Source organism: Ailuropoda melanoleuca, chromosome 2, assembly GCF_002007445.2.
Source record: "Ailuropoda melanoleuca isolate Jingjing chromosome 2, ASM200744v2, whole genome shotgun sequence".
NCBI lineage: Eukaryota > Metazoa > Chordata > Mammalia > Carnivora > Ursidae > Ailuropoda > Ailuropoda melanoleuca.
Window position 1 is genome coordinate 75064663 of NC_048219.1, and position 18474 is coordinate 75083136.

Sequence of the window (18474 nt, forward strand, 5' to 3'; positions counted from 1 at the left end):
CGTGTCCGATTTGTGCTAACACATCGTTCTTAAAGTGCTACTCATGTGAGAAATGAACTCAAGATGCTTCTTCCAAAGGCCAAGACACATACAAAAGAGGTTTTGTTTTTCATGTTTGAGTTAACTTTTAAAGTCTGTAACATTTATTTTTATATGTGTTACATTAAAAATTTAATGAAAAATAGTGGCCCAGATGCAAATTTAAAGCTCTCCTGTTTCTACATATTATTTCATTTACCCTCATAAAAACCCTTTGAAATAAGGTGCTATCGTCACCCCATTCTCAACTGTAGAGAAACAAGCAGCGTAAGCAACTTGCCCAACGTCATAGAGCCAGAAAGTGGTTGAGCCAGATAGTCTGGTTCTAAGGCCTCGTGAGGCCTTAACCCTTAGTCCCTGTTGCTTCTTAGACAAAAAAGGTCAAATACAAGGGTAAAGCATGCCAAAATGACTTAATACCCAGTCCTCGCGTAGAAGACTCTTTCAGCCAGGACTCGCGTTTTCATGATTTAGATGGGATAATATCAGTGCTTATGAATTCTTACAAGGGTTAAATGAGATAAATTAGATCACATGTACCAAACACCTAGTATACTGCCTACACATATGAGTACAAAAATAGAATATCGAAAAGGGAAAAGAAGACAGATCTTATCACTGAAAATAAAGCAAAACAACAACAACAAAACCCTTCTCTTAGTGAGGAGAGACCATTCAAATCATTAAAAAACTCAAGAACATTCTCTGAGCAGACTCTGGAGTCATTATTAGTGTGACACAATTCAGGGGCGCCTGGCTGGCTTAACCAGTGGAGCGTGTGACTCTTGTTCTCGGGGTTGTGGGTTCAAGCCCTGCCTTGGGTGTAGAGATTGCTTAAAAATAAAATGTTAAATATTTTTGACACATTTCAATCGTACCAGGACACGCTGACAAGAGGTGCAAGGGTTGTGACCCAGCCACATTTCCACCTGACCTAGGACCTCAGCAGCTGCCCACAGTGCAGACAGCAGCTCCCTGAATGATTCTCAGAAGTAAGGCCCTAAGAGTTGTAGAAATAATTTTGAAGCTCCCATGCATCACTGTATCACAGATGAGTGTTTTGAGTTGGGGCCAGGACACCTGGGTTTGAGTCTTTGCCAAGAATTTCAATCTGCAGGCTTCCATCGATCTGACCTTGGGCAGGCCAGATCATTCCACCAAGCCTCAGTGTTCTCATCTCTCAAATGGACAGAGAACAAGGCCAGCCTACCTGCCTTCCCGGTGCTTCTCCAAATCTGACGCGCTGAAGTCTGGGGAAGGACCTTGTGAGCCGGAGACCGCAAGTGCATGGAGGTTTCTGTCTGCTGTTTGTTATCGGCAAGAGGCATATCTACACTGTGTGTAGCCCACTTGCCTGTCTGCCCCCCACGGGCGTGCCGCAGTAGTAACTCGAATGTACTGCAGCTATGGCGCAGGTGCTGGGGTGACGTCCAGAAGCACACCTGCCCAAGCAATTAATTGTGTCATGTCACTAGCCAAGAACTGGCCAATCTCCAGTGGTCCTGAGAGCAGCTGTGGTTTCTGAGGTTCAATGGTAACCATCCACCGGGAACTCCACTGTTAAGGGGCCAAGTTCAAGGGACGCTTAGTGGCTCGGCCCCAGAATCTCGAGTTAGTGCCCACAAGTCCCCACACAAGAATCCAATACCCAGATAGTCCCTGACACCAACGTGAATAAGGCAGACCCACGGAGCTGCCCTCATTCCTTACAGCCATGAAATGATCATACAATTACTTGTCACTACAACCAGATATTTGACTTGCATCGTTAGTGCTGGTATATTCTAAAACCTGCACATTTTGATGAAGTCTTTGAATTTCTTTATTCTGAACCATGAAAAAAAACCCCAGAATTTCACAAAAAAAGTAACAGAATTCAACCAGTTACCCTCTTCATTTTCAGAGATGAAGGTCTTGTGTTTTGCCCAGTCTCACTTGTCGGAGGAAGGGGACAAGGCTCTGCCAGTAGACGATGGGTTGGACACATCGGCCATTCTGGAGTTCACCTTCCCCAGCTCAGGACTCAGCACAGACCCTGGTGTCTATTAAAGTACAGGGCATGAGGAAACTTGTGTGTACATTCTGTTTCTGCACTGAGGTCTCTCAACATCTGAGTTAACCTAGTTGCATTGTGCCTAGAAGATCTGGAACTTTCTGACAGAGCCAGGGTCTAGAATACTTTAAATGTTTGTATGTCTTCTATCACTATTTCCCCAATCCTAATTGATGGCATCTAACTAGAGATAGGATCCCTTTTTTACTTTCTTTCTGGGACTTGTCCATTACTTGCAATAAGGTGCCTTCCAAAGTCTGCAAGATGCGAGGACCTAACAATTCTAATCAGAGTCCACCCAATCGCAGAAAACTATTTGCAGTGAAAAATGAGGTGACTAATGGACTGAGTCTAAATGATTATGAGCTGGGTGAAAATTCCATTTTCCTAGTGAAAATAATGTGGAGATGTTAAACTCAACTTTTGTTTGTGGGTTTGCATATTAATCTTCCTGAACACACATCCTTTATTACATCTGTAATTTGAATGTTCAAAATTAAACCATGTCTAAGAAACAAAGCATTAGCTCTAGTGTTCAAAATAAAAGCTGCATGTATATAACTTGATTACTGAGTATTTTATAGTTCATAAAGGGAGGGAGATCAACACTTCTTGAGTACCCACCATGTGCCAGGCCCTTCGCTGGGCATCTTTTTCATGTTACGGGTTATCTTTCATACGAGCTCCTCAGACACTTATAATCACCCCCTTTATTACAGAGCAGAAAATTGATTTCAGAAAAGTCAATAGCAGAGCTGGGGTTTGAACCCAGATCTGACGGATGCTAGAATTCCCACTCTTCCTGTGACATCACATGGTTGAATTTCCTTCCTAGAGAGACTAATTTGGGATCTGCAGAGTTCTACCCCTTAATCCAATAAATAAGGCTGAATTATGCTAACGGAATTCAAAGATTAGTATGGCAACCACCCAAATTTGCCAGCAAATCTATCTGACAAGAGTGATGATAATGATGACAAAAATGGTTCAGGCTATGTCAGACACACTTTCACTGGATAGGTACCGCCTCAGCGGAGTCTTACAACCGTCCTCTGAAACAGGCGCCGTTGTTATCCTGATTGGCTGAGGCCTTGTGTGGCCTGGGTGGGATACGGACCCAGACGTGGTGTCTGCTGCCCGGGGCCAAGCTCTCACCACTCGTCTACACTGCTGATGGATAGGCCTGGAGACTCGTTATCCACGTAGCTTACTTCGATTACTGGATGGAAGACAAAATATATGGGAATGTCATAAAGCATATATTCCCATGTTAACTAATACACAAAGAGGGAGTTCTCAGTGGCGGTGAGGGTGGTGATGATTTGATAGAAGGTCTAAAAGTCACCTAAATGGTAAATGTCAAAAAGAAGGGATAAAACAGAGAGGCATAGGCTCTTCAAGTGAAGGGAACGGGGCTGGATAACTCGCTGTGTCATAAGGAAATAGGGGGGTTTTGTATTTCTGAGCGCAGCGGTGCTGGTGACGTCAAGCAGAAGCTACTGCTGTGGAACAAGGCTTCCCTGGCCCTTAGAGGGAACAGGCTCCCACCCTCTCCCGAGCCAGCCTGCCCCACCCGCTGCGGACAATCCGCAGGCCTGCTCTGCCAAAGGAAACGTGCCTCCGGATCTTTCTGGTTTAGCAGTTCATTATTTCATTATTTTCTGTGCAAAATTTGAATCAAAGACAGAAAAAGTGCAATCTGTGACACAGTCTCTCTAGGAAATATGTTTGAGGTTTTCTTCTACAAGGCAAGACCAGGCAAATGTTCCTGAATTGTGTTCATCTCCAATTGTTTAAACTGCTGTTTTACATCAAATAGCTGCTTCTTGGCTATGTCATCTTAGAAATACATCTCATCTCTTTTGCTTCATATGGTGCAGCGTGACAGGATAGCGGTGGCTCTTCAGGCTCTGAAGCCAGGCTGCCCGAGTCAGAGCCCCAGTCCCGGCGCTTCCGGCTGTGTGATCTGGGTCGAGCTGCAAACCTCTCGGGATGCCTCCGTTTCTTCATCTGAAACATGGAGATAATGTAGGTTCTGCCATCTGCAGTTGTTGTAAGTTAGTCCACAGAAAGCATTTAGAACAGTGTGGATGTTATACGTGACCACCGAGCATATCTCACAGGTCACTGTTCATAACTGAGGCAGCAATCCCGAGATAAATCTAATCAAAATTAGGGCTTCTATTCCCATGTTTATTATGAGGTTGGTATATGTTGAATTATGGATTTGTTCATGGAAAGACTCAGCTCTCAAGAAATCAATTTAATGCAAGTAGTAACTATTTATTGTATTGACATATTTACAAAACATTACAAAGTGAAATACCACTCTAATTCACCATATTACACAACGGCTGCATACGGGCAAGACAAAGCATATGGGAAAAAAAAAGTTTACTTCTGTCTTTGGTATTAGAAATCTACACAAATCCGCAGCATTTAAAATTTCTAATACAAAGTATTAAACGTAGACAAAGATGTAATGGGTAACGTCGTGAAAAGGGGCTCTAATGTCCTCTGCTAGGAAACCCCCAGGTCCATGAAATGTAACAGGAAGACCAACACCACTTGTAAGGGAGGGGGTCTATCGGCTAAAATAACAATAAAAGAAATAGTACAAGTTACAGTACTGTGCACAGGAGCGTTTCAATTTGTGTGACGCGACTTTCTCCATAACGCCATTTGGCTGACAGTAACAGACAAAACATTCCCGAGACACAGAGTCGCAGATAAGACGTCATAGGAAAGAATCCACTCCAAGAGTACACCTCGAGGGTACAACTTGACTGTACAGAACATTTTATAAAATTCATTTTTGTGATCATTTACACATATACAAAAACTTAACTGGTTTTAGCAAATAATAATTTCTCTAAAACACAATCACAGTTTACATAATTCTGAGGTAAAGGTCCTGAATCTATCTTTTGAGAAGTCCTAGCTCACAAAGGTCTCTGAAGGGGGATGTCTACTGCACATCAAGGTCTGGCATTAAAGTGGGTTGGGGAGAGGGCGGGCCACACCTACCTCACATGTCAGAGATGATCTAAAATTTCACTACCCAATGTGCCTACTTTGGCTCTATTAAGTTAATGCTTCTAAAGTTCTGCTTTGTTGTCTTCAAACATGAAACACTGTCTGAATCGTGTCCGAACAAGACTTCTGCTCTGGAGAAAATATTTCATCAAGAAAGGGCCAGGTTAATGTCTTAACTTGAATGCCTTGACTGAGGACTCTGTATATCTCAGGAAGAACGTATTTAAACTTCTCACATGAAAAGTAAAATCTTGGTCAAATAAATGCACCACAAAACTGATCTTTCTACCAGTTAACACACACCCCAAAAGGGCCTGCAGATGGGAAGGTCCTAGTGAGAAGCTGGGAGCCTACAGTGAATAAGACCAGAAAAGCCTCAGTGACCCTCCTGTCCCAGAAATGCATAAAGGACCCAGCTGTGTTTCCCTTATAAGATTCTCAGCAAAGTTGTTCGTGCTACTGTAAATACTCCAGGTAAATGTGAGATTCAGAAGATATGGACCAGGTCTTTTTTTTTTTTTTTTTTTTTTTTTTTTTGCAGGGACAGGGAAGTGGGTGGGCAGGAAGGCCTATGTTCATAGATGTTGCTTTTATAAAATGATTGACTCTCGATTATAGCCCTTGATCTATTTCTGTAAACAACGTCACCTTACCCAGGTTACCTGAAACTACCTACAACATACCCAGCCCAGATTATTTCATCAAGTACACATTTCCAAAATTAACCCTACGAAATCATGAAGGTTGTGAAATTTTAATATGAAGACGCTCGCTTTTATGTATTTTTTTTTTATAAAGAAGTTTCCAAATAGAATCAGAACGTCAAATGAATAATTGGAACCCCCCTGGGACACGTCACTTACGAAGCAACCTTGAGCATCTGCCTCTTCTGTTTTATCATGAGTAACATCTGGGGGTAAAAGTGTTTGCCAGGCAATGAGTCACCTTGTGAGGCAACTGAAGACACGAGTAGTGCTGGACCTTTCCCGTCCGCGGCCCCAATAGCGAAACCCCAGTTTCTCCTCATGCTGGGAAAAGCAAAATGAAACTTCTTCTTTCTACCATCAAAAATTCTGGCGAATGGCACGTGAGGAGAAAGTAAATATGTGTTCCACATTTACTAATAGCTGGCATTCACGGTGTCTGACCGCACGGAGGAAAAAGAAACACGAACCAATGTGTTTGCAGGGCTCTTTTGGGAAAAGAAGCTTTTGGCTTTGCCCTGGTCCCCGACAATGACAGACTGGCAGGCTGTGTCTTGCACAGCTCTAGGCAGCCCATTAATCTGTCAGTACCAGCATCTTTAGAAATCCCAGCATTAAGACTTAGGAGGGGAAGAGGAGAGAGGAGGTTGAACAGCCAGAAATGTGGCTTTTTAAACACTTCGGTTAATTCACAATGCTGTGCAGGCTTCTGCGTATCCCTTTTCGGAGATTTCTGGTGCAGGGTGCAACGCTGGAGTGCAATTTATTCGTCCTCTTCCACGTACGTGGATGGAAACCAGCCCACCTAAAAAAGAAAAGCAACCAACATAGCAACATGACTTTGCATCTGGCATTTCAAAGGGTTCTACAAACAGCACTTCGTTTTTATAACACCCCAATTAAGCTGGGGTTTTATGGCCGCTGTAGGTAAGGAAGATTGATTTAACTGCCCTAGAAGCCTGATGGCATGAGTGATAGAGACAGAGGAATAAAACGAGCCTACGCAGTGCTCTAATCTGCTAGCACACAGATACGCAAATTAGGTGTAATAAGGGCTCTCCTACTTAACGCTCCCCGTGTCTGCTATAGAACAGGATACAAAGACAGAGGGGCTATGTCCCATTCCTTCCAATTCAGATCAGCAGCTCTTATAAATATTCTGTTTTCCACATAAAATTTATGCTCTGAGGCTTCTGGACTAAAAAGAACTAAAATGCTCCTCAATTCTTTTCCAAATAGGAAGCCATCAAACTTGCGCAGGTGAACTTTATTTGTGCCATAATCGTATTCGTTCAACATATTTTTCTTGAGTGCCTGTTTTCGGTGACGAACGTCACCACGCTCCAGAGCCCTGGCTCTGTGGTGTGAAGGCTTCTCCCCAGCCCCGCGGGGGATGCCAGTGACTGCCCTGTCCCCTTCACTCACCCGCACGAGCCCATTGAGAGGGTCAACTCACCCTGCCATTTACTTCTCCTCTCCACCAGCCATTCGCACTCATCTTCGTGTAAATCTTCACCACATCTCCTTTCAGCAAGGACAACTCTCGCATGTCTCTGGCACAGAAGTCATACCGAGCGATGGCAATGCCCAGCACTTTCGGACTTAGCACTGTAAAGAAATGATGGGGAGTCAGAACTGATTTGCGATTGAACAACCATCAGCGCCTATGCAGACGAATGTTCTAGATGCTATCAAAATGCACAGCCATGATTTCACTACAGACTAGTGATAATGGTGGAGGAGCTTGAAAGCAGCACAACGGCTGTTTCAATTCAATCAGGTATAGTCAAGTTCACGTCATAACGTTTAAAGAACCATTGTTCTGTTACATTCTTCATAAGAGCCTCAAAACGGACTAGTTTTCATAAACAAAAATTAATATCTAAAAAAAATTAATACCTAAAAGTTACTATAAGGGGATAGAATTTACAATAACTAGCATAAATTTCCTACTGATAGCACAATAACCCATTTCTAACGAGAACCTCTAAGGTAGAAGCTTTACATTTTTACCTCATAATTTCTTCAATCGAGACTCAAAACAACCAAATGTTTTGCTCTGAAATTCTCCTATTGAATCCATGACATTACTTCCAGTCAAATGGCTCTTCCTCCCCCAACCAGCCCTTCTTTGGGTTAAAACTCTTTGGGGACAAACTCAGTTGTTTTATATAGAATTTCATTACGTGAAGCTACAATCAGGTTTCTGGAGGAACGCATAAACACCATCAATTTGTCCTCTTTCTTTCAAACAAATACTGCAGGTATAGAAAACTTTGCTGAAGGAACGTACTCAAGACAAAGATGTCAGGCTGTTCATTTTCTATATTCAGATTCGTTTTGCAGTAGGAGAGGAGCTAACTTACTCCCTGTCCTAACCCGCCCTGCCCTGAAAGAAAAACTCCGTTCAAGCTGTACGTTTGTTCTTCTCTAGTGTTTTGTGACACATTTCATACTAGCTTCTCTACCTGTTGTTCCTTGGGGTTATAAAGTGCTTTCAGGTATATGTGCGGTGATTCTGAGAACCACTCACCTGGGAATGGTGGGACTTTATGAACCTTAAACGGTAAAGGAACGGAAGTATAAGAAAGAGAAACAAATGGGAAATGCCATACATCTGTACTTTTAACAGTTCCCAGTGCCCAGGCAGCTGTGGTTACGACTAGTGTTACCCTGAAAGAGCCTGCCCACTCGGAGACAGGGCTTGCTAGCCTATTACTCAGGGCTTTGCAATGACAGATATTTTTTTGAGTCTCCAGGTGTCTATCATAAGATAAACGAATAGCAATGCTGTAGATTTCAGAACTGTAAAGGGAGTAAAAATTGGTCATTTTATTTTACTGTTCGGACACAAACCACTTTAACAGTTTTCTTACTAAACCTGTCCCATTACTGGGGCACTACGCTCAGAGTTGGTGCACATAAAAACACCCCTGTGATGGAAAAACCAATCAACAACGTAACTGCACGACCTTGCACAGGTCTCTTTAACCCTCAAGGCCACATGTTTCTCACCTATAAAATGAAAGGTCTCTGCTAGCTGACGTCTAAGGTCTTTCTGGTACTAAAGGTTATGATTGCACTGGGACTTACAGGTTAATTTTTAAAAATCTGTAAGAAAACATACTTGGCCTCTCCATAATGTACTCCCCTACATGGCACCTAAACAGCCATTAAATTCTCGGGCTCGTGACAGAAATTAAGACCAGAATGCCTGTACACAAACCAATGGGCACAGTCATCCTTCCAAGCAACATGAACTTTGCTTTTCTAGTTGACAAAGCTGGGGGTTTGGTTCTGTTTATTTTCTTAATGGGACTACGTAAACATTGGCTTTCCTCAACTAAAATTTCTGAGCCTCAAGAAAACTACTGATTTTAAAAAGAGTGGTTCATCCCCCACTTTATACTTTCAGCCCTCAACCCTTGCAACATAGCCCCCAACAGATTAAAATTTAAAAAAAAAAAATGTCTGACGGAAATACATGAGCACACACACAAGACCAGAGGAGTGAAATGTCATGACAAACAATGACTTCGTGACAGAGAAGAGGAGACCACACAGTGGAAATGTGACTCTAGGGACTATTTGTGAGGAAATGCATCTATACGAGAAGCCATATACAGAAGTCAAAATATTTTATTTGCAAACAGAAGCAAGTGGAAAAGACATATAAAAGCAGTAAAGCAGTACCTGACCAGAAAGGAGTGGAAGAAGGGGGAACAAAGCTGTAGCCTGGAGGAGTTACAAAAGAAAACCCACAGAACAAAGAAGGGGCTTAGAGAAAGAAAGAAAAAGAGAGAAGCACAAGAGCATTTAGGTAATGGCAGAAAAATATGTCAACACCGCTATTTCATTGTCTATAATCATAAGGAAACAGTCAAAGTTGGAATCTCAAGCTTCGCTTTCACCCACTTCTCCCCATCACCATTTCTAAATAAAGGACGAGCCAGAGTTTTACATTTTGATTGACATTAGTTCTGAAATTTAGAGCTATCTATCCCTCTACAGGTGAACAGCATACCCACTCCATAGCGCCATCTTTGAACCCCTTCCATCCAAGGATGGCCTTCTTTTGATGTGATGCACAATTCCCACTTTGTGACACCAGTGGAAAGGGGGAGCCTATAAATTCTTAATGGAAAATATGCTTCACATCAAAACTGATATAAGCGGCAAGAGCCTATAGAGCAGTGTCAATGAAACATGCAGAGCCCATAGGGAAGTCACTCACACGGTTTGTTAGGCACCACCCCCAACCCCCAACCGAGCATGCACATGCTAGCTTATTCTCCCACACAAAAATTGTAAATCATTCCAAATCTTATCATATCTTAAAAGTAAATACATCCTCCAACTTTGGGACTGTATGGAAAAGTTCTATGTGAAAACTCTACCTTCAAAAACTTTTTACTTTAAATAATAAAAATGAATGGTTATCCAGTGGTCCTGAGTGTTAAATGCCATGCTCCATGTTTTATACTCAGCATTTAATTTAATCATCCCAACAAGTCGAAGAGGAAGGTACGGATACCGCTTCCCCTTGGTATGTTAGAACCACCTAGATTCAAAGCCAGGCAGGAGGACTTCGGGCTCCAGGCTCTTAACTGCTGCACTGCTACGCACCTGCAGCAGAGCTGCAGGTCGCTCCCTAGGCAGTTATCAACCTCTCCCTGTTAATGCCATGGTGCCATTGCAAAGGAAGAGACGGCACGGCTATACATTTTCTCCCAAAATTCATTCCCCCCTTCATCCCTGTGATAGGTTATTTGGTCAGGCTGTGTTTGCCAAAAAGGCACACTTCATTTCCCAGTCTTCTTGCAGGTCTACGCAGCTATATGACTGAGTTCCTGCCACCGGGATATAAGCAAGGGCATTGTAAGGCAGCTTGTGGGACCTTTCCTGGCAAGGCAGCTGGCACATGCATTCACCGTTCTTTTTGGTTCTTTATTCTATCCTGCTGTGTGGGATGTGAAACTACCATCTGGGTCCACGAGAAGAAAGGCCTCACCTTAAGGACGGTAGCCCATAAGCTTCAAGGAGGCTGGGTTACTGAAGATTTAATGGAAGAGGTGACCTGCCCTTCCCCATAGCCATGGACTGACCACTTCCAGGTTTTTATGAAATAAAGGTCTAGCCTGTTTAAGCCAATGGTTTTTGGATTTCTGTTACTTGTACCTGGACCTAATCTAACTGTAACAAAAAGTTTTCAGGACTAAGGATGAGGTGAAAGTAGGTTAAACACACTGGAATGAGTCCATATAATCTTGCAATATATTCTGTCTCTTTCCGGCCACTGATGGATTTGAGAGCCACAGACTTCTCCTGAAGGTAGCACTCTTGTCAGAAAGAGGTTCTGCGATATTTATGAGCGCCAGTAGTTCGTGAAAGGGATACTCAGGTACTATCCAAGTAGACTGGCCGTGGGAATTGGATGCGATTCAGTTGCTTTCGGAACCGTGGCCTACGTACGGATCCTTCACATATGCATGGATGCATTCCTGACACTCCCCTCATGAATGACCTTACATATTTACTTTTAATCTGCCCTGAAGCATATCCTTGTTGATAATCAAGTTTCTTTCCTAATCCATTGCATCTTCCACATTACATTTTTAAAATTTTAAAAATCAGTGGTACATGCCTTTACAACTAATTTTACAATCTGCTCAATTCATTTATTACCGTGCAACATAACTGGTTTAAATTTCCTTGATCCTGTTATACCCACTAGTAGAGAGAGGAGGGGATGCCATCTCTATTTAATGAGAAAAATGGCTCATATCTGTTATTGGCAGAAAATCTGGTGCCAAGATTCCTACCCCATGTTTGTGAGAACTTAAAATTAGAACCCCCCCATTCTACACATTAATTCTGGCAAGTACTAGAATTTTCTCCTTGAACTGCTTTCTAAGTGTCCGTCCTTGATTATCTCTCTGGTACTATTTTATCCATAAAGCAATAAAAGAAGACTGTATTTCTTCAAAATTTCTAATGAAGGTAATGTAAGTCAGCAGTCTGAAATATAACAAGAGATAAGTTAGCTCTAGAAGGAAGAAATAAGAAATCAATGAAAACACGATTAAATGCAATTTAAATAATCTCAATTGGTAGATATCAGATAACCTGTCTCTAATTTTAAAATATCTAACAATCTTGAAGTAATATGGATAATGCCTCACTATGCATAGTGGACTTGAATCTGTTTCAGATACGTAAAATCAGTGTGCTACCCTCTCTCTTAGCTAACCCTAAAAGCTTCATACGCACTGGCATTCATGTCTAGTGGCTACAATTAGAATCTTCTTTAATCTTATCTAAAATATTATAATCTTAGCTGAATGGTAGCTATTCCCCCATGGTTAGGTCTTGGCTCCTCTGCTGGCTTCACTCGAGACTAATCCCCTCCCCCCACTACAAAGAATGGAACAGATTCTGGGATATGTCCTGGGTCCTCACCTAAATTCCAGTCTGTAATTTCAGATGTTTTCTGACACTGCCATGAAGGACAACCATGATCTCTGATGCAACCTGCCTGAAACCAAAGTCATCATCTTCCTCCTTGTAATCTAGCTTAACCTTCCACATTTTTGTCTTTTCAATGACTTTCCAGTTCTTGGCAAACTACCCTTGCAAAGTCATTATGCTTTTTGGTTCTTCCTATTCACTCTCTTCTTCCTCTGAAATATGAAGTTATTCCTTCACTGAATTCTCAGCTCCACCATCCCAACCCAGGTACTAATGCCATTTCTAAGCTAAGACAACTGCCTCCTAATTGGTACTCTTGCTTTGAACTTTCTTTCCACTCCATTCTAAATACTGTCTCCCAGCTACTCAAGATAAACAGAGGCATGGCATTCCTTTCCCCAGATTATGAAACCAAACTCTTGCCCTGAATTCCATGGCAATTCATAGTCTGGCTGTTTCCTGCCTTTCTAAACAAATCTTCCCATCATTTTGTCACAAAAATTCTTTGCACCCAGACCAGCTGGTGAGAATACCTGCCAAGGCCCTCAGCTTTGGTTTCAACTCAAGATGTCTGCTCGCTCTGGAAGGTTGCTCCTCCACCTCGCCCCTGCTAACCTTAACCTCCTGGACTCCAAAGCTCTGCTCAGGCCCTTTCCAGGAGTCTTCCCTGAGCAAGCCAGACAACACGTGTCCCCTTCCTTCCTTGTTCTTTCCAGCCATCTGCAGGCACTTACACCATGGCCACCCCTGGCCCTGTTGTTTAATCACTGCATGTGCTCCTGCGTGGCATCTCCAATCGGTTGTCGATTCTGGAGAGCAGGGGCTAACCGTTACAACTACTTCCGCATCCCCACAGGACCAGGCCTGGTGCTAAGCTACTGTAGCCGCTGAATGGACAAGTATCTCAGCAGGGTATTTAATTTTGCAAGCTCCTTATGTCTCCTCTTCCATTCATTTAGCTCATCTCCTGCACACTTAACTGCTCAAAAAGACTTCCAACAAAAGCCAGCACAACACAAAGAAAAGAATGTGAAATACGTTCAGGTTTTATTCCCCAGGATCCCTGAGAACCATAATCTATCAATGATTTTCCTGCAATAACTGTCATTTTTTCAGAGATGCTGAGCAGCTAGAAAGTACTGTATCTCTCTTGGCATTAAGCATACTGTATGCCTAAGGAATCTTCTTCGGGGTAAAAGATTAGTCAGTTTCTCCTGCCACCCAGTGCATCACTCTTGGCCAAATATTTTAAGGACTGTTAGGGATGCTTTCTAGTTTTCTATACATTGTAGCATGACTTATTGTTGCCACTCTTCCTATACATTCATTTTCACTGCCTTTGGGTCCTTAATTCTCATAAGCTGGCAAAACAGCATCTGAATGCCTGACATCTGTGGAGACAAGAGTATAAAACAACATGTTCCCTTGGAAAGTATGGATTTAAATCGAGATGTAAACGATGTCAGAATAAGGTATTTGATAAAAAAAAAATTCTTTGCAGAGTGGCTTAACCTGCAAAACACATTTACATCCTTACTGAGAACGTAACCACCTATTTCAAAATTCATATACAAATACATGTTTCCTTCAACAAACTCCTCCTATTACACCAGGATGCTGCTAACATAAGAACTATTGGCAGATGCCTATCCTGTAATGGAATTAGAAACAGCCGAGTAACAGTGGCATTCAAATAAGAATGCTCAGGTGAAAGATCATCTCCCACCTCTTTCACTTCCCCGGGCTAATATTCACTTCGCTAATATTACAGATAGCCTGTCTGCTAGTACATCGCATCATTCTGGGAAGCTTCGTGAGAGAAAGAAGTTTCTCATTAGGAACTATTAAGAATATAGTCAAATATTATTTATCAACTTTTCCAAGTTAAACAAATAAAACCTAAAGTACAGACATTCTCTAACTGGAACGGAAGTTACCTGTTAATAAATTGGGAACAGAAGCTATCAGCATAGCCATAATCAACTGGCAAATCACCAAGGAACAGTACTCAGTTCTGAGACTTAACTGAGAAAACAGAGCCCCAGAACACAGAAGTATATTAATTAAGAACACAGTGCTTACAGTAGAATAAAAAAAGTGCTCAGGAATTCACATGTGATGCCTATACTTCTGCTGTCAAGGCTAACTAAACATTGCTTTAAAGTTTTAGCTCTGCCTTGATTAGTTATTCATGCTCATGAGTAAATGAAGACGTACTCAATTTTCAATAATATTTGAAATTTATACACAGTAGAGAGCAAGCTCGGTCACTACCCTTCCCCTAAGGTACTGGTTGTCCAGCCACAAGGTAGTTTCGAACTGCCATTACACGTACAACTGAACATGACCCCGAGCATTTGCTAATTATTCTCTGAGATGCACATTCCCCGTGTCCAGCTCTATTTAGGTTGTAACAACCACGTGTTCCCACTCCGTTATGTAACACGAAGCTGTTAGTAAAGATATCAGGCAATGGGGCCAAGGGTCCTATCATCAATACAGTGATCCTGTGAGTTTGCTGCCCAGCCGTGGCCTCGAGGGGAATGATGTTCCTATGTGGGACACTCTGATGAGCAATCCAGCAGATTCTTTTTACCAAGACTGTCTACAGATGGCCTAGCAGCAGAGAACATGCTGAGAATTTAATGAATGTTTAATTTAAATTTGTGGTCCTTAACCTGGTTTTATTTTAGAACTTAGCCATGTCTTAGATACAATGTCAAACATTTGTTCCCCCATTTCCCACAAATGTTCAGTGTTTGTTGTATATTTTATATATTGCCACTGAAAAAACTAAATAATTTAGATTGGTTTCATTTCATTGAATGCTGACATCTGGTAAATGGACCAATCTCCTTTAACCTGAAATTCAAAGTTATAACAAGGAAAACTTATATCTAGAGTTACTGGAAAAAACAAACAGCTACTCTGTATTCAACACTACACAGTATAAGCATATAAAGCCATTAACAAGAAAAAAATGAATATAAGGCCTTTCCTATCGTTATGGAAAATTAGATCATTTGCCATTTCTAGGAATTTCAGATTATTTATAGACTTCTAGTTTATCAAAGCACAAACTTCATTCCAAATCCTCACTCTTTAAAAATAATTGGCAGGCATTTATTAAGTAACTGCTGATGTGCCACGTATTGTGCTAAGTTGATACTGGAGATAGAACAAGACAGAGCATCTGACTTCAAAGGAGCTTAGAGATTTGTGGAAAGACAGACACATACAGAAATGATAATAGAGGTGAAATTATTCATTTTGGATTGAGAATGCTATGACTAGACTTTAAGCGCCATCTGAGCCCCACCTTAAAAAAAAAAACTCCAATCTTCCACTTGCTCAGGTCAACAACCTTAGTCATTCTTGAATCTTCTCCTGCTATTCCGTTTCACATCTGATGTGAATATCCTGTTGCATCACTTTCAAAATCCACCACCTACATGGCTGCCTACACCTGCTACGCCTCCCGGCTGGCGTGCTACGTGAGCCTCCCTACTGGTCTTCCTCTTTCTACCTCGTCCCCCACTTCTCCATGGTCTTTTTTCAACAAAGAAGCCAGGGTAATCCTGTTAATACTAAGGTTCAAATCATGTCTTTCCTTTGCTCAAATCCACCAGTGGCTTCTCATTTCTTACAGAGGAAAGGCTAAAGTCCTAAAAGGCACCGCATGGTCTGGCCTCCCTTACCTGTCCTCCCGCTCTGGGCACATTGCACACGTTATATGTGCTCCTTCCTTTGCACTGGCCGTTCCCTCTCTCACTTGAGGCTTGACTCAAATGTTACTTTCCTAATGAGGTGACTTCAATGCCCCATAAAAGAGTCATGGACATCCACCGCTCGTGCCAAGTGGTACAGAGAGAAAACAGGGTTTATTGAGGGGAATGATATGTAGGCAGAGAAGTAGGTAGAATGCACCCCAAACTGCCATTGTCGTCTTGCTCAGGTTGGGCATGGATGGTCTATACACCATGGTCAACGTTCCGGCAGCCTGCTCTACCAACTGATAGGGTATTTAGGCAAGTCTGTAATAAGAGAAATTCCCCGTTATGGACTGAATGTTTGTGTTGTCCCTATCCCCAAATTCATATGTTGAAACCTAATGCCTAATGTGATGGTATTAGGCAGTGGGGCTTCTGGGAGGTGCTTAGGGCATGAGGATGAAGCCCTCATGGATGAGATTAATGCTCTTATGACAGAGATTCTACCGAGTTCCCTAGTCCTGCTTCCAGCATGTGGTGCCCTCTGTGAACCAGAAAGCAGGCTCTCAGCAGACACCGAGTATACTGGCACCTTCATCTCGGATTTCCCAGATTCCAGAACTGTGAGCAGGACATTTCTGTTGCTCATAAGCCACTCAGTCTATGGCACTTTGTTACAGCGGCAGGAACAGATGAAGACACTGGTCCTACAAGTGGCCTATGAGAAAGGGGAGTTCCTGGAACCAGTCGCTGCTCAGCCTCTCCTACTGTTGAGAAAACTCAGAACTGTTGAACCAGCTTTCTGCTAGGCTACCAAAAGGAGGAAAAATGAGCCCCTAAGTTTTGTTCCTCATCCCCCCACCACCCCAGTTAAAATACCAAACCATCTCTGGCACTTCTGAGTACCATGGCCCTGTTTTATTATTTTTCCGGAGCACTCACCAACTCCTAATATACTTACAACTTATGTTTATCTATTATCTGCCTTTCCCACTAGCATGTAAGTCCCACAAAGGCAGAGACCTTTGTCTGGTTTTTTTCACTGCTGTGTATTCTCCAGCAATTTCAACAATGCCTTCCTTGAAGTAGGGTCCCAATAAAGATCTGCTGAATGAACGAATGTGGAGACCTATGGAGGGGGTTACTAGTGAGAACAGACAAGGAAAGAAGTTTTTAGACTCATCCAAATGGAGAGAACTGTACCCTATGAGGAAGAAGGAGAAAACAAAGAGGGGAAATTAACTGGAGAAGACTGAACTTTGCATAGAAAGACTGAGCAAAATCTGAACCAGCAATTCAGGCAACATAGGAATCTTTGTGTTCAATTCTGACAAATCTGAGTGCATTCCTAGCAGGCTGGCTAGAATGGTGACAGAGGTGGCCACCGTGTATATGAGGGGGGACTGAATAATCTGAAGTAGATTATAGAAAAGAAAAGAAAAAAAAACACAATTTAGAAGCACTGGTACCTGATGGTCATGGAAAGGCCATTGTCCTTGAAGTGCTATTAGTACATGTCATACCTTGGCCAATAACTGGCACAAGGACCAGGCCCTTCTCTAAATGGCTGGAATAGCCACTTTCAAAATGATGAGAATCAGTCAATATCGGCTGATGATTTTATCGGCTGATGATTTTAAAGGTTTTAGTCTGACCAAAGAAGGAGAAACAGGAATTGGACTCCTGGTTCCGTTTGTTTTTGTCCGCCCCCATCTCTTTCTATTTTTCTTACTCATTTCTGTTTGCTACAAATACATAAGGGAAATAATAAATTTTTAGTAACATGAAAGTTGGGTTAAATTCAGGAGAAGCCCAAAATATTAGTGCGGTTATGATACATGCTGTAAATCTTTGCTCTCTGTCCTGCTCTCCTCAGCTTTTATTATATTTAGATTATAGAAAAGAAAAGAAAAAAAAACACAATTTAGAAGCACTGGTACCTGATGGTCATTGAAAGGCCATTGTCCTTGAAGTGCTATTAGTACATGTCATACCTTGGCCAATAACTGGCACAAGGACCAGGCCCTTCTCTAAATGGCTGGAATAGCCACTTTCAAAATGATGAGAATCAGTCAATATCGGCTGATGATTTTATCGGCTGATGATTTTAAAGGTTTTAGTCTGACCAAAGAAGGAGAAACAGGAATTGGACTCCTGGTTCCGTTTGTTTTTGTCCGCCCCCATCTCTTTCTATTTTTCTTACTCATTTCTGTTTGCTACAAATACATAAGGGAAATAATAAATTTTTAGTAACATGAAAGTTGGGTTAAATTCAGGAGAAGCCCAAAATATTAGTGCGGTTATGATACATGCTGTAAATCTTTGCTCTCTGTCCTGCTCTCCTCAGCTTTTATTATATTTAGATTATAGAAAAGAAAAGAAAAAAAAAAACACAGTGGTGAAGCGGGGGGGAAGCACAGTAAAAGGAAGTTTATCAAGGTGGAGAGAATGTATCATATATTTA

General features: G+C 42.0%; 1 protein-coding gene across 1 annotated transcript in view; it reads right to left on the bottom strand.

The window, feature by feature from the left end:
- Positions 1–4350: 4350 nt before the first annotated feature.
- The window catches only part of VAV3 (vav guanine nucleotide exchange factor 3), a 349804-nt gene continuing 335680 nt past the window's right edge, over positions 4351–18474 (bottom strand). The window contains exons 27-28 of the mRNA XM_002928305.4: positions 7289–7440; positions 4351–6637 (exon numbers count right to left, since the gene is read on the bottom strand). Of these exons, the coding sequence (XP_002928351.2) occupies positions 6596–6637; positions 7289–7440 (194 nt within the window). The 3' untranslated portion in view covers positions 4351–6595. The remainder of the gene's footprint in view (positions 6638–7288; positions 7441–18474) is intronic.